Source organism: Cricetulus griseus, chromosome 2 (assembly GCF_003668045.3).
Source record: "Cricetulus griseus strain 17A/GY chromosome 2, alternate assembly CriGri-PICRH-1.0, whole genome shotgun sequence".
Lineage (NCBI taxonomy): Eukaryota > Metazoa > Chordata > Mammalia > Rodentia > Cricetidae > Cricetulus > Cricetulus griseus.
In genome coordinates, this window is record NC_048595.1 from 144556402 (window position 1) to 144573870 (window position 17469).

The 17469-nt window shown below is 38.7% G+C and overlaps 1 protein-coding gene across 1 annotated transcript in view; it reads left to right on the forward strand.

Moving 5' to 3' along the window:
• Stau2 (staufen double-stranded RNA binding protein 2) overlaps nt 1-17469 on the forward strand; it is a 236767-nt gene that overhangs the window by 24397 nt on the left and 194901 nt on the right. The window contains exons 2-3 of the mRNA XM_035440003.1: nt 2173-2332; nt 9121-9256. Coding sequence (XP_035295894.1) covers nt 2173-2332; nt 9121-9256 — 296 coding nt within the window. The remainder of the gene's footprint in view (nt 1-2172; nt 2333-9120; nt 9257-17469) is intronic.

Genomic DNA, 17469 nt, shown 5'->3' on the forward strand with positions numbered 1-17469 from the left:
TTGAAGTCTCAGCTTGTTGCCATATTGTTTGTCCCATGATTAAGATTTGGTTCCTGGATGGATGCAGGTTAAAATTTTTTTAGGCCAAGCATAGTATATAGTTGTTGATGTGTGCTCCTCATTGAGTTTTGCCTAGAGGAATATGATGTTGGGCGGTATTAATATTGATCACACTAACTTTAATCAGTTACTTTCTAGGACTAGAGAGATGGCTTAGTGGTTAAGAGCACTTGATGTTCTTGCAGAGGATCCAGGTTCAGTTCCTAGCACCAACATGGTGGCCTACAAACATCTGTATCTTCATTTTCAGAGGCTCCAACATTGTCTTCTGACCTCTGTGGGCATCTGTAAAACACCCACACAAATAAAATACAATTTGTAAAAAAAAAGATATTTTCTAAGAAATCACTTTGCTACAGAAATACATTTTTATAATTAATAAATAGTTTTTGATTACTACTACAAAGTAGTAAGTGGTCTGTGTTTATTCTATAACTTGATCTGAAAATTTAAAGATAAAAAGTAAGATTTTGTGCTCAATGGAAATGTGCTCTGGGTGGAATGTGGGATGTGGAAGAAGATGTGTGTGAGTTGGGAATGGACATGCAGAACTTCTATGCTGTGCTAACATGGTGGCTGTTTAAGACTGGATAGGATAATGTGGTTAACTGTCAAGTTTAGATAGTTGCATTTCGTGTCTGGTACATTTATTTTTAACAATATGCATGTGCTCATGTGAGTGCGTGTGCTCGAGATGCTCCAACACTGGTTCTCCAACTTACTTTTTGAGACACGTTCTCTCACTGAATCTGGAGGTTGCTGATTGAGCAAGACTGGCCAGCAAGCCCCATGTCTGCCAGGCATGAGCTACCACACCTAGCTTTTTATGTGGACCCTGGGGATCTGACTCAAGTTCTTATACTTTCATGACAAATACTTCTTAGACTGAGCTATCACCCCAGCCAACTCGTCTTTGTTTTATTTTGAGATGGCATTTCACTGTGTTACTCAGGTTGGGTTTGAACTGCTGACCCTCCTGCCATAGTTTCCTGAGTGTTGGGATTACAGGTGTGTAACAGTTCTCCCAGCAGAAAGTTACTTTCCTATTGCTATGATGGATACCATGATCAAGAAGAGTTTATCTTGGGCTTATGATTCCAGAGAGATAAATAGCCCATGATGGTGGTGTGGAGGTAGCAAGTTGCAAGGTGGCTGGAGCAGCAGCTCAGAGCTCCCATCTCAAACCACAAAGAGAAGGCAGAGAGAGCTAACACTTTTGGAACCTCCGAGACTGTCCCCTGTGACATTCTTCTGTCAAAGCCACATCTCCTGTCCCTTCCCAAACAGTTCCCCCAACTGGGGACCAAGTATTCAAGTATATGTGCCCATGGAGAACATTTTCATTCAAGCTACCACACATAGTTTTAGCAGCAGTGAGTTTAGGTTATTATAGCTAAACAAAACACAGTGAAAAGGTAGGTCCAGTGCAAGTGTCCTTGTCAAAAAGATGAGAAAGATTTGAGGAATGTATGAAGTTATCCTGGATAGAATTTGCATGCTGGTTAAATGCATATTGTAGGAATTGAGTGTTAATAGGACCCCTGAGTCATTGGTTACATTGTGCTGAGTAAACACTTAAGACACAGGTTTAGGAAAGTGTGAGGATGACACGGCCTTTTGATGTCTCTTCAGTTTCTCCTATTTGTTGTACTCAATACTTTCTCAAGGACTGTTGACATTAGCAATGTGATTCTATCTTGTAAAGAGTTTTGTCTTGGTCTGATCTATTTAAAACTTGTATTTAGAGCTGCTGTTATGTCTTTAGATGGGATCAGACAGTTTGGTACAATTTCCTGACATCCTTTCACTGGGTAGAATATGTTTTGCTATTGTTGTCATTGCTGCAAACAATCTCTAATGTGCTTCTGCTATAATTTTGGTTCTATGTTGTGTATGTGTGTGTGTGTGTGTGTGTGTGTGAGAGAGAGAGAGAGAGAGAGAGAGAGAGAGAGAGAGCATGCGTGTGTGTCTGTGTGTGTGCACATGAGAGAGAGCATGTGTGTGTGTGTGTGTTTGTGCCTGTGTGTATGTGTTCATGCATGTGTTCTCTCAGACCACCAGTTTTGGTACCTGAAGAATTTTATGTTTTCTGTCTGTTTGCATTTTTCTAAGATGTTCTCGGTGCAGCTGAGTCTTGGCGAGCAGACATGGGAATCCGAAGGGAGCAGTATAAAGAAGGCCCAGCAGGCTGTTGCCAATAAAGCTCTGACAGAATCTACGCTTCCCAAACCAGTTCAGAAACCACCCAAAAGTAATGTCAATAATAACCCAGGTATGGCATTGACTTGTTTCCTTCTTTTGTGTTGTGAACTGACATCTTACTCTTCTTTGTGTGTTGCACGTATAGTATTGAGTCATACAGGTACAAAATTAATAGTATACACACACAGTAATGATGATAACATCGAAGAAGAGAGTCACAGTTGTTTTTAAAGTTCACCTTGGGGACACTATAAAATCTTTGAATTCCTTTGAATTCCTTTGAATGGCAGAAGCACATGTGGGTGCAAAGACAGTATTTCTTTTAAAGTAAAGGAATTGTTTCTCTTTTTAAAGTATGATGCACTAAGAGATTTTAATAATTAAGTTATTCCTTTTTAGTTTAATACAAAATTATAAAGACATCTTGTTAAATATTTTGTTTGTTGGTGTAAAAATTAAAAAAAACAGCTGGTAATTTAGAACATTCATATGAAGTTTATTAAGAACCCCCCAAAAAGCCACCCATGTGCAAAATTCTTAAATAAATGACAGTTCTAATTTTCAGCTTCTAAGAACAGTTTTTGAAAGCTGTTTTGATTGCATCACTACCAACATCATCACATGTTCAGGTGTCTTTTGGGAAGAGGCAAACATGTGTTGGCCATAGTGCAGTGATTGATAATGGCAATTAATAAAGTTCTTCTTATTTCAATTTCAGCTATGTGTCTGTTTACTCATTCATTTGTTAACCTATTTTAATATGCACTTACCTAAAAATCAGTGCTAGTACTACTTTAGGCTTTTTTATAATAAAGTAAGGCCCACTCACTACCTGACTCTGACTCTACTTTTTAATTAGCCCTGTGATGTCCTCATACTCAGGTCACATGGGCACTTCCTACTAGACTGGTCTGTGCTTGGTAGATACAGTCTGCTCTCTCAAGACTCTCTCCAAGAGTTCATAGTTCTTCTATAGCAGAACTTTTGCCCCTGTTCAAGATGCTCTCCTAGACTTTGTGGCTTTCCTATAGCAGACTCTTTGCCCTACTCAAGACTCTCTGCCCGACTTTGTGGCTTTCCTATAGTGGACCCTTTGCCCTTGTTCAGTTTGTTCCAGCATTCATTGAGGAAACTTGTGTAAGTACATGTTACTACAGTAGCAAAGAAGTACAGCTTGTTCAGTTTGAGGTTAGTAAAGATGAACTACTTTGGTGATTTGTAAAAACTTTGTGATTAACTGGGTGTGGTGGTGCACACCTTACCTTTAATCCCAGCTCTCAGGAGGCAGAGGCAAGCAGATCTATGTGAGTTCAAGGCTAGCCTGGTCTACTAAGTGAGTTCCAGGACAGCCAGGGTTGTTACACACACAAAAAAACCCATCTCAAAAAAAAAAAAAACCAAACAATAACAAAAACCCCAAAACAACAAACAAACAAACAAACAAACAAACAAACAAAACCTTTATGATTGTGTGTAGTTTGCTAGTATGTGTTAGACACTTGCTGTTACAACCTCTTTTTCTGTGAGGATCTTATGGTATTGTACACAAATATATAATTTAACGGTAGACTTTAAGTGCCAAGTGAATAATGTTAGAAATAATGGTCATACTGACTGAAGTAAGATATAGACATTGACTGAAGAGAAGCCAGGTATAGGGGAGAAAAAGAAGAGAAAATCCTAGACTGAAGGACTACGATGACAAAGAAGGGCCCAGGAGTAAGAATCTGGTCATTGGGTGTAACACGAATAATAAAAACCCAGAGTCAGATATTGGGGTTCAAGCTGAAGATCAGAAAAGCAAAGCAGCCAGCCACTAGCTCTTTCCTCTACTTCAGGCTGAAACTGTGATCGGTGATCCTGCCTCCACGAATCCTCAGAGGCAAATGCCCCGAGTTCCTGTCTTCTTCTGCCCTCTATTCCTTTCTCCACTCAACCATCACTCCTGTCTCCCCCTCCCTAGTGCTGGGATTAAAGGCATGAACTCTATTACTCTTTTGGACTTATTTACTCTTGTGTAGCCCAGGGTGGCCTTGGATTCACAGATATCTATCTGCCTCTGTCTCCTGAGTCCTAGGATTAAAGGTGTGTGTTAGCTTCTATAGCTAACTAGTGTGGCTGGCATTGCATTCTGATCCTTCAGGCAATCTTTATTAAATTATAGGTTTTATATCACCACAATTGGGTTTGTTAAAAACCAGTTTGTGTGTGTGGTAATGATTTTAGTTACCGTAGGCAAGTGCTGAGTTGGAAATAAGAGTAAAAGTGGAGGTAGGGGGTGGGTGCACTGTGAAAGACCCAAACACCCCTCTAAAGATTGACTTCTTTGGGTACTTTAAAGCAGTTAATATCTATGAACAAGTGGATGATGGTTTAGGGGAGCGTTTTAGCATGTGACATTTGACATGTGGCTGGGAGGTGGAAGACAAGAAAGTAAGGTGATTGATCAGCAAGGCAATCAGTACCATAGTTTTGAATAAACATAACAAAAACCCCTACCATGTATTGAATATTGTGTGTGCTTCCCTGCCAGGCATTGGGAATGGGCTGTGGGGTGGAGGGAAGGCGCTCTCCACAGCATTTAATGAAAGTAGGATGGCTTATGAGTTAAGCTGTACATCTTACGCTAAAGGGCAGTGGACTATAGCAAGAATACCCCAGTGAGACTCAAAGTGACTGCCTGTCGAATCTCCATTCCTCTTTGCCAATGTCTCCTTTTACACTGGTGTTTGTGAGCCATGCCATTGCTATGTAGCATTCCAGTGCACAAATAGTATTTTGGCAGATACATCGATTATTTCCGGATTGGGATTAATGGAAATAATCCTGTTGTGAACACACACCTTTCTGTTGGGAGTAAACCCGGGGTTGCAACTGCTGGGTAATAGGTTTCTGTGTGCTCAGAATTAGCACACATTGCCAAGTACCCCACTAGCAGTTAGGAAGGCTATTTGTCCTTGTTCAATGTGGGCTTTTCAGCTTTCAGTTGTAACTATTCTGTGCTAGGGCTCTTAATAAATTGTGGTTTTCCTTTGCACTTCCCTAGCAACTAATGAAGATGCCTGGTGAAATGTGCTTGTTGATGGTGTCATTTGTCTACTGGAGTTAGCATTGTCTTTGTTGAAAAGGGACAGTTGGCATATACATTTTAAAAAATACATTCTGTTTTTAATGACTTTAATGACTTCATACATATTCTAGATTCACAAAGTTTGTGATTATATCTATATATATTGCAGAATATTTTTCAGAATATTGTAGAATATCTTTTGAAATTCCTTTTTTGTTTGTTATTTTCTGAGACTGTCTTTCTGTGTAGCCTTAGGAACTTGCTATGTGCTCCAGGCTGACCTCAAACTCACCAAGATTTGTCTACCTTTGCCTTTAGTGCTGGGGTTAAAGGTGAGCACCACTACCTCTGACTTCTTTTGTAATCCTTTTCTTTTAATTGTCTATTTATTTTTCTCTTATGTGTGTTGGTGTTTTGCCTGCATGTGTGTCTCTGTGAGGGTTTCAGGTCTCCTGGAACTGGAGTTATGGACATTGCGAGCTTCCATGTGGGTGCTGGGAATTGAACCTGGGTCCTCTGGAAGAGCAGTCAGTGCTTGTAATGGCTGAGCCATCTCTCCAGCCCCTCTTTTGAAATTCTTGAGGTTGCATTTTGAAGAATAGAAATGATGACAGATTTATTAGCCTTCTATTTTAAGTGCTTTTTAATATGTTATTTGCTAAATCTCATCTCTTTCAAGGCTGTGAAGATACTTCATGCTATTTTCAGAAGTGTTATTGTTTTGTCTTATTGAGACCTTGAGTCTGCTAGGTAGGAGTCCAGTTTATTTATGTGCCATGTGGGGTAGAGTTTGAGATTTGTTGTCTTAGTACATTGTGTGTAGTTGGTAAAGACAACAGCCCCTTACAGGTACGGTGCAGGGGCAGCTTTGTGGTAGCCAGGCCAGTACAGCGGGAAGTGAGAACCCTGTCAGGTGGGGGTGATCTCATTCCTAAGGTGGCTGGACCTTGGCTGTAGCCCAGGGAGGTGAAAAGTTCTTCCACAGTGTGGTTGGCCTGCCAGTTAACTAGGACTGTGTTCTAGAGGACTTTGCTCCTTTCTTTTTACTCTTTTTAACTTTGAAAATAATTTTCAGGTTTATATAAAATTTGTAGAACTAGATCCAGGGTACCTTCCACCCAGATACCCCACAGTTGGCAGTCTTGAGCCATCTGGGAATATGTTATGCAAGTGATGTTCCTCTCCCCTCCAGTATGTCAGTATCACCCCCGCCCCCGCCACACACACACACACACACACACACACAAACACACACACACACACACACACACACACACACACACACACACACACACACACACACTTTTCTGACAGTGTCTTGTGCTATAGGTTGGCTGGCCTGCAATTTCTGACAGTCCTCTTGCCTCAGCCTCCTAAGTGCTATTTCAGATGAGAGCCACCACTCCTGCCTCCTTGTGCAATGTCTTGTCAGAAAGTAAAATAGGAGTATCATAACTCCACTGACTCTGCTCATATTTTGCCAACTGTCTTTTAAAGATTTAGTGTAATCAAAACTATGTGATTAATGTACTTTCCATTTTCCTTCATTCCATTTTAATTTGGCACATTCAGCTTTCCCATTTTGTAATACCTTGGCTCTTGTGATGAGTATGGGTACCATACTCACACAGGTACCATAGTTCGTACAGTGTTTCTTGGTAGAGTACAGCTGGTATTTTCTCATGGGTTTTAAACATTTTTAATATGGGTATCTCCATAGTAAAAGTGGACTCAGTGCTTATAGCTACTGATTTCCTTTGATGGTGATGACTTTGGCTACCTGGTGAAGAGTATGCCTGGAAGTCTTCTCTACTACAAAGTTAACTGATAGCTGCTATATTAATAAGTAGTAAGTAAATAAGCATTTTGAAGTGATATTTTGAGACTATATAGAAGCATATGTAAGTGTCCTGTTCCTCATCCAATTTTCTTGAGCCTGCCAAATTTAGTATCTATTGTTAATTCTTGTCTGAACCTATTATAACCCTTAAGTTTGCTAGGGTGATTTATTTTGAATTCTAGAATTCCTTTTAATTCATTAGTTGACATTGACACTCCAAGGGAAGAAATTGTCTCTTCCCTCATTTGTTTATTTATGTCATTGTAGACCCTTGTAATTCCATTCTGTTTACTAACTTAAAATTATTGCTTCATTTGCTTTTTGTTCTGGAGATTGAACCCAGGGCCCCATATATACTAAGCATGTGTTCTGCCACCAGGCTACACTGTGTGGTCCATGATTACAGACATGCACTCCAGTCCCTGCTTTAAATGGTGTTGGTGGTGTTGGGATCATATCCAAGGCTTTGAACATGCTGGACCAGCAGTTCATCCCAGCCTTACCCCTTTTTTCTCCCCCTCCTCTTCTTTTTTAAAAGAGAAATACATCAGAGTCCTTACTTACATTTTCAATTCATATTTTAGCTTAGATTATTTAATGTATTTGATTTTGTAATTCCTTTTCTGATTCTAGCATAAACACAATTACTTGTACTTTAATTTGTTTGGTACCTATCTGTGGGTGTACAATAATGTAATAATAGTACCAATACTACTAATTGCTTTGTTGCTGGAAATAGGTCACAATTTCCTTTTCTTTGGGCCATATGAGTATTTATTGTCTTTAAAAATCTTTTGAAATAATTAGTTTGCACAGTTAAGGCTTACCAGTTTGGTTTACTTTTAGTGGAGTTGTGTTGTTTTCTTTAAATATACTTGTTTCTGTCTGTATTTTGACTTAATTTTATTTGAACTAAAAGTATTGTGCTATTAAAAAAATCATGTTGCTGGCAATGTGATCATAGAAAACAATTTGAAGATTGTTTTAGAGTAAATCTCATGGGCAGGTTAGAGTGCCTAATTTAAAAATTAATTTTAAAAGGTAATTAAAAATTTCTTAATGGTGAAATCACCAACTCAGTTCATAATTGTATTCAGTTTTCTTTGTGTTTTAGTGGTTTCTCCCCACCCCCTATTTAGATGGAAATTTTTTTGTGTATTTATGTAAAAGTTTCATTTAAAAAAATTTTTGACTTTATCCTAAAAAAAAAAAGCAAATAAATATTTCTATTTCCATTTTCTTAGATGAAAGGTAGGGTGGAACCCACACTAGCTTTGTTATGTTAAAAGCAAACAAGCAAGCAGAGAGAATGAAAGCAAGCTGCCCTGTGGTTTTTATTGTTCACTGTTTGTACTGTGATGCTTACGTATCTGGTGCCACATTGGTGGCCGTGGTAGATAATGATTGTGTTTTATTTTTCTTAATATTTCCTGGGATTGAAAGACATTTAGTATCGCCCACAAGCTATCACTTACATTTACTTCGTTTCACTGATAATAGAGAAAAATTAATGTTTTTCATCAAATAAGTCCAAGAATTACTGGTAACCCTACATTCATTGCTAATGTTCAGTTGCTTGATTACCAAAGAATAAATGAGAATATTAACAGATGATAACTTCCAATGATTAAATACAAGCACAGTTTCTGGGGTAAGTATTTATAAAAATGATATCCAAACTAGTTACCTAAGAATCTTATATTTATTTTGATTTAAATAATATAACTACACAGTTGAGTAGTTTTCATTTTAATGTACAGGAAATGCTAAAACTTAAAAGGAATTTAATTAAATACTATTTTTTACTTAGTTTATACTTAGAGAATCATATAGAGGGGGCTTCTACTCCCCTTCTTCTGTGGTTATTAGATGCATTAGAAGTGTAGCTTGTATGGTTTATTGTAGAAATATTTCACTTGTATGTATTTAATATTTTGTTTTTAAACAGGTAGTATAACTCCAACTGTGGAATTGAATGGGCTTGCTATGAAAAGGGGAGAGCCTGCCATCTACAGGCCATTAGATCCAAAGCCATTCCCAAATTATAGAGCTAATTACAACTTCCGGGGCATGTACAATCAGAGGTTTGTATGTCTTCTTTGGTTTTGTTGCTTATGTACTTATTTTATGCATATTGTAGAAGTTTCTCACATCCTAAGGCCTTTTTTCACTGTGAACACAATTGACTTTGGGTATTTTGGGGCATTTAGATTAAACCAGACTCAACAATATTAGAAGTTAAAAACAGAACAAAAACAAAACCCCATAACTTCAAAAACCCTCTTTACTGATCTATGCAGGCCTCATGTTTGTTGCAGGCAGGGTGCATTTACAGTCTGCACAGGTTACAGTGCTGCCCTGTCATGTGACAGTCTCATTCCCTCACCACACTGAACAGTGTCTTTCCTGATTTGACTACATCAATGACTTTGAGTGTTTGTGATTTATAGCAACTTTATGGGAGAGAAGGATTTACTGAGTCTTTGTTTTATGTGGCACAGTTGTGACAGTTACAAGAATAATCTTACAAGCATGGTAGAAATTTCAAAATAAAATGAGATAACTATTGTAAAAGTTATGCAACACTCATTATAGGGAATGTGGAAAATATCAGAAGGTAAAGAAATAGAAATATCTTGCCATCCTAGAACTAGCTACTCTTAATATTTTGATTTACTTTAAATCATTTTTAGCTGGGCAGTGGTGGGGCACACCTTTAATCCCAGCAGTTGGGAGACAAAAGCAGGTGGCTCTCTGTGAGTTCAAGGCAATCTGGTTTACAAAGCAAGTTCCAGGACATCCAGAGCTGTTACAGAGAAATCCTGTCTTGAAAAACAAAACAACAACAAAAAATTATTCTTTGTATATAAATATACTTAACTGAAATGAAGCTGTTCTCTGGCTCTAACTTCTGCAATACCTGCATGTATATAAGCCCAGTAAGATGCACAGATCCTTAGCGTATGTCTTGCTGACCTCATGGCTGTATGCATCTGTCCTCTCTTCTCTGACTTTAACATATGTTTGTCTGTATTATCACTACTTATGTCAACACCAGACATTTCCTACACTAGAGAGTTTCCTTGGGCTTCCATGCTTGTGACACACCCTCTTCCTAGAAGTAACCTCCATTTTATTGTCACAGATTAGTTCTGTCACATAAATAGATTCAGCACTTATTCTTTCTGCTTCTTCACTGTGAATGGTGGTTTTCTTGCTTTGAGATTCATTGATACTGCTTATATCTGGGTTTTGTCTCTTTTAATTGCTGAACAATGCTCATTGTATGGCTGTCTTGACTTGTTTAATGGATGTGTAATATGGTGCCTTCTTTCACCCAGTCTAGTGATCATTTATCATATTTTTAGTCTTTGAGAAACATTTTTTGCTGCCTATCAAATGCCTCTTATGGCCAAGGTATATTTTATAATTGCATACTCATTTCGATCACCTAGGATGCTCTTTACCCTCCTCTCTTAGATTATGAATAAATACTGCAGCAAATAGTGTTATAAAAATCTTTTCGTTATAGTCTTTTACAAATATTTGTTTTATATTCCTGTTTATTTCCTGAATGTAGATTATAGGAAGAATACTAGAATTAAGAATAATGTACTACTGAGTTACATTAAAAGTTTGTTGTAATTTTTATAGCATATGCAAATACATTTTCTGTTTGACAGCTCCAAAAGCTTTCTGTGATACTGACTGCCACCAAACAGGAGTGTTCTCAGATGTTTGCTGCTTATCTTCTTATTTGGCTGTTTTGTTTATTTTTAATCACATTTCCTGACTAGTTTTCAAATGCTTGTGTTAACAGTATTAACATTTAGTTTATTTTATTTGTAATTTTTCTGCCTGTAGTTTGTCTTTTAATTTTGTCTTGCTATAGTTTTATCAGCTTCTGATATTTAAAAATATAACTTCTTTATAATTTTTTTTCGAGACAGAGTTTCTCTGTGTAGTTGTTGCTGTCCTAGAATTTGTTCCATAGACCAGGCTGGCCTCAAACTCACAGAGATCCTCCTGCCTCTGCCTCCCGAGTGCTGGGATTAAAGGTTTGTGCCACCACCACCTTGCCTACAATTTCATTATTGTGTATAAGAAATTAATTTTGATATGTGATCAGATGTTTGTTAATGCTTTTGTTAGGGTTTATATATTTATAGTCTAATTCAGATGTTCTGAGAATATAATTACTTAGTTTGTATGTAAGTTGATACTTCATAGTTCCTTGTTTGGTAGTAGAAAATTAACCGTCTCCATTTAAAACAGAGCTTTTTGTCCAAAAGTTCCTTTAGGAGTCACTGCTCAGGCTTCCTAAGTAACAATTATCAGGTGACTTAGGCTTTCTCTGCTCTGCCCTTCTTTCCAGGTGTCTCACTTATGCTAGGAAGGACATACCTTCTGCCTGGAAGGTCCAATGTTGTCCTTTGCTGCCTGCTCTGTGTGGTCTCCTTACCCACCTGGAATTGCTGTATGGGTTGATTTTTATCTCAGTCTCCACTTGGGCAATGCTTTCAGAGGACACTTACATCTGCCTTTCTAACCTGGCTTACACCTCAGTGTTTCTGGCTTTCCTGTCACTCCAGTCCTATCCTTCTCTCAGCGTCTCTATTTTTCACCGCAACATCCCAGGCAGCCTCCCTGGCTCTCAGCTCAGCATGTACAGTATAGTTGCTCTACCCCCATTGTATGTATCTGTCAGTCATGCTTTAGTCTGTGGTTCCCTCACATACAAAAAAACTGACTCCTGCTTCCATACAGTAAACTTGAATAAGGAGAACCCCATCCATTGTATCCAAGTAATATATTTCATTTTTAATTTCCCCCTTTTTATCTATCTGTTTTTTGGGAGGGTGTTGAGACAGTTTTTCAATATTATCTAGGCTGACCTTGTGCTCTGTGTGTAATCCAAGCTGGCTTCCCAAGTGCTAAGATTAAAAATACCCTTTCTATTTTTATGTTTTAAAAATTTTAAATAAAGATTCTATGTATGAGAGTAAACATAGTATATATCTTTCTAAGTCTAGTTTATTTTGTGTAATATGACGACCTCCCTATTCATCCATTTTCCTGCAAACTATCTAAGTTCTTTTTGGATGAATAAAACTCCATTGTATATATACACCACATTTTCTCTTCAGAATGGTCCTATATCTTGGCTATTGTGAATAATGGACCAATAAACATGGCTGTTCAGATATTTATATCTTGTTGACTTATGTTTCTATAGGTGTTTACTTGGGAATGTTGTTGTTAATTCTGTTTTTACCTTTTGAGGAGCTTATTTCCAGACATTTTCTTTTTATTGTAATATTATGAGTAGATTCATGACAGTCTTGTTTTAACTTTTTTTTTGTATTTTGATATCTAGGATTGTTTACTAAAATTTTGACTAGTGAATTTCTTATTTTTAAATAAAGCAATCTGGTACTAAAGCTACGAATTATCACATAGTAAACCTGGTGCTTACCTGTTTATGTTCTAGAGGAGGAGGCAGTAAGAGGGATACAGTCACTGAAGAGGTGCCACTTGACAAAGATCTAAAGAAATGGGTGGGGTGGGGGACAGGGACAAACAAGAAACAATGTGAATGGAAGCAGTGAAGCCACTGCCTGGCGTGTGGCTGCCTTGACCAGCAGACAGTGTCTGGAGCAGGCACCAAGGGGAGAGGAGGTGGTAGGAGGGGCAAGGGTCATGAGAGGTGGTTTGCCTGTCTTTCTTCCCTAGATATTCTATGAAGAATGCTAACCTTCTCCCTTCTAATTCTGCAGTCTGATTTGTGTAGGCCATGGGGTGCAGGGAGTGTGCTTACATGTTCTCTAAGGACTCTAACCTATCCCCTGAGATTTCTGCAGTCTTTATGATCTCCTGCTGATAACAAAGAGGGGGACAATAAGTGAGTCCCCAGGCTGCAAACCAGTCTCAGCTGGAAAGCTTCCTTATCCCAAAATGGCAGCTCCACATAATAGCTCTGAAAATTGTGATTTTACATGTGTCCTTAATTTGCCCGTAACAATGTAAGCTGGAAGCTGTTCCAGGAAAGTGACTAGAAAAGAGCCGGCTCACTTCTTGTCAGGTTCCAGATTAACTGGTAGCTGCTTGAAACAGGGACTGAAAGGTTAAGTCCAAGAAATGTGATTTACAGGCACTTTTGAAAACTTCTCTTTTAACTACTTAAGATTATATTAACTTTTCCTTGTTTTCATTTCTTTTTCTTGATCTTGTGTTTTTTCTTTGACTTTATTTTCAAAGAAGCTCACTCTTGCTGTGCATCATAAGTGACATAGTAGTCTGTACAGTAGACTTGGAGTGGAGAATGGGTGAGGGGTGTGTGTGTGTGTGTGTGTGTGTGTGTGTGTGTGTGTGTGTGTGTGTGTGTTTGAGTGTGTGTATTGTTTTGTGTTCTAATCTTGGGGAAATCTAAGAAACACTTGTACAGGCTGTTCATTCTGGCATTTATTTTCACACTGGGTTTGGGACAGGTGGAGATTGGAGTGTCTAACCTTAGGGGTATGTGGCCAATTTGGAGCAAAGGGGATTGATCTACCTACATTGCTTCAGATTACAATAGCTTTAATCTGTTTATTGGAAGGATTCAAGGCAAGAGAGGTAGCTCTGGGTTCCTAGAATAGGGCTCTGTGGTGCATCTGCAGCAAATAGAATTATTTATGAGTCTACATAACTGTGTGTGGTTTTGTTTATCTGGGGTGGGGGGGCGTGTCTTCCTCCTCAAGGGACGTGGCTGTGTTTATTTGTTATCATTCATCTTGGAGCAGTTTGATCTGCATTTATGCCACACATCCTAGCTTCCCGTTGGTCAGTGCATTTTGTCAGGAAGAGGCTTGGTTGGCTTCAGCTCCTGTATCCAGTTTCTGATGTAGGTATTTATAGTGGCACTAGTACAGCTATTGACTTGCATTGAACAGGTATGGACTAATAGCAAGGTAAGCAAACAAGAGAGATGTAGGACTGCTTTCCCTAAAAACTTCTCCATCCTCTGAGCAAAGCTGGGCACCCAAGTCAGCACCTCCCAGTCTAGCTCTGGGAATAAGTCTGTGACCCCTGGAAAGACTCTAACAGGATGCTGTGGCTGTCAGTGGAGATGCAACAGGGTAGAAGCTGTGTATTCTTTTAATTCAGATTGACTTTTTTTCATTTTGTTGATTTCCAGAGAAGTTAGAAATAACAAAGATTCTGACAGCAGTGTTGGTGCACACCATTAAGCCCAGTATTTGGGAGGCAGAGGTAGGTGGATCTTGAGTTCGAGGCCAGCCTGAGTGAGTTCTACAGAGTGAGTTCTAGGACAACCAGGGCTACACAGAGAAATCCTATCTCAAAACAACAACAAAGGATTCTGACTTAAGAAAGTCACTCACATATTAATTAGATGGGTTGAATATCTCCCATTCAGACACTTGAGTTGTGGATAATTTACACATACATAATGCAGCATCTTGGGGATGAGACATAAGATGACACGAAGCTTACTTGTCTTTCATATGTGTCTTCTACATACACCCTGAAGGTGATGTTATATAACAACCATTGTATATAAAGTTTGTGCACATTAAACCATTGGATTATGGCTCATAATATTTCAGATTTTGGAGTTTTGGATTGGAGATGATCAACCCGTGTATCAAATGCTATTTGAACTCTGTTTTGAGGTGCTCTCACTGTTAGTATGAGCTCCGCACTTTTTGTAAAAGCCTCTTGAAAAACATTTGCAAGTACAACATTGTATGTTTGTAGCGATAGTTATATAGGAGAAACCTACAGTTTTGGTTTTGGCCACTAGGTGGTGCTTGTGTATCGTTAAAACATAGATAACAGGCAGTATTCCAGTAAGTCAGTAAGTGGCTGGCTTACAAATGAAAAGTTGAACTATGTGAAATTACCAGCATTCAACCATTTTTTGACCTGTTTATGGATATGTTAGTTTCATATGATTTAACCTTATAGGAAGAAGTCAAGTAAACAGTTTAAAAATCTTTTTGATAAATGGAATAAGCATAAAGTGGTGAAAAGCAGGAACTTTTTCTAACAGTTAAGCATTTGGTCTCCTGTATCCCTTGGTTTGGGGAATGTATTCCTTTTATATGGCGTGCCTTACTTATGACATGCATGCCAGAGCTATAAAATGATGATTCTTCATAAGGGCAATACCCTATAGAACAGACATAGAAGTGAGAGGAAACAGAAACATACTTTAAAAAACATTTATGTGGGTCTGTAATGTTAGAGATCTTTTTGTTTTCTTTTCATTCATTCATTCATTTTTCACATTCCAATCCCAGTCTCCCTCCCTCCTCTCCTCCCACCCCTCCCACCCCTCCCACCCCCCCCACCTCCTATCTGCTCCTTGGAGAGGGTAAGGCCTCCTCTGTTTCATCATCTCACTGAGGCAGGACCAAGCCCCTGCTGCCCCCTCCCTCAAGTCTAGGTTGAGCAAGGTATCTCTCCATATAGAATGGGCTCCACTAAGTCAGTTTGTGCATTGCAGTCAGATATTGGACCCACTGCCAGTAGCCTCATATATTGCCCCAGCAGCACCATTGTCACCTATATTAAGGGAGTCTAGTTCAGTCTTATGCAGGTTCCCCACTTGTCAGACCTGAGTCAGTGATCTCTCACTAGCTCGGGTCAGCTGATTCTATGAGTTTCTCCATCACGGTCTTGATTCCTTTGTTCCTATTATCACTCCCCCCTCACTTTGTACTCCAGGAGCTTAGCCCATTGGTTAGTTGTGGATTTTTACATCTGCTTTCATCTGTTTCTGGAAGAGGGCTCTAGCTTCTCTGGGGTTGTGGATTGTAGGCTAGGTACTTTTGCTTTATGTCGGGTATCCACTTATGAGTGAGTACATACTATATTTGTCTTTCTGGGTCTGGGTTACCTCACTCAGGATGCTTTTTTCTAGTTCTGTCCATTTGCCTGTGGATTTTGGGATGTCATTGTTTCTTACCACTTAGTAGTACTCCATTGTGTAAATTACTACATTTTCTTTATCCATTCTTCGGTTGAGGGGCATCTAGGTTGTTTCCAAGTTTTGGCTATTATGAATAATGTTGCTATGAACATAGTTGAGCAAATTTCCTTGTGGTATATGCTCAAAAGTGGTATTGCAGGGTCTTGAGGTAGGTTGATCCCTAATTTTTTTTTTTTTTTGAGAAATCGCCATGCTTATTTCCACAGCAGCTGTACAAGTTTGCACTCCCACCAGCAACAGAGGAGTGTTCCTCTTACTCCACATCCTCTCCAGCATAAGCTGTCATGTAGATGGAAGTTTCTGTCCTGCAGCCGTTTAGTCCCAAATAAACACAGAGGCTTATATTAATTATAAACTGCTTGGCTGATGGCTTAGGCTTCTTATTGGCTATCTCTCTCTTAATTATTAACCTGTTTCTATTAATTTGTGTATCTCCACATGGTCTTGGCTTACTGGTGATGCCCAAGCCTCTTGCTTTCTGGGCAGCTACATGGCATCTCTTTGACTCTGCCTTCTACCTTTCTTCTATCCCTGTTTGGATTTCCCACCTGGTTAAATCCTGCCTTTCCATTGGCCAAAACAGCTTTATTCATCAACCAATAAGAGAAACATATATTCACAGCATACAGAAAGACATCACCCATTACTGTCATCTGTGTTTTTGATCATAGCTATTCTGATTGGTGTAAGATGGTATCTCAGAGTTGTTTTGATTTGCATTTCCCTGATGACTAAGGATGTTGAGCATTTTCTTAAGTGTCTTTCTGCCATTTGAGATTGTTCTGTTGAGAATTCTCTGTTTAGATCTGTACCCCAGTTAGAGATCTTCTTGATGAGGAGAGTAACTCTGAATATGCAACTGAGGCACATTAAAATAACTACCTTCTAAAAGCACTGGTAAGCCAGAGAACATAATCTAAAAAGATGCCAAAGCAAGAGTGAAAAAGAATGACCTTAATATTCCATTTGGCACAGATATAAATGTCTCTAAGAAAAAAATCAGTGAGGCAAATTTAGCTAATATAGTATACCACAATTAAATGGTGGTTTCCTGGCTTACTCCAGGAAAACAAGATTAGTTTAGTATAGTAATAAAAGTAATCAACTCTATTAATTGAATGGAGGAAAACTATATGAGCATTTTATTTCATGCACATAAAGCCTTTGATAAGTCAGCATTTGTTATGTTACAGATTTTGCTGACTGGGAATAGAAGATAGGGACTTCCCTAAACCATCTCTTGATGATGTTCTGCTTTGTACTAATAGACAAGAGCAGTGATTTTCAACCTTCCTAATGCCA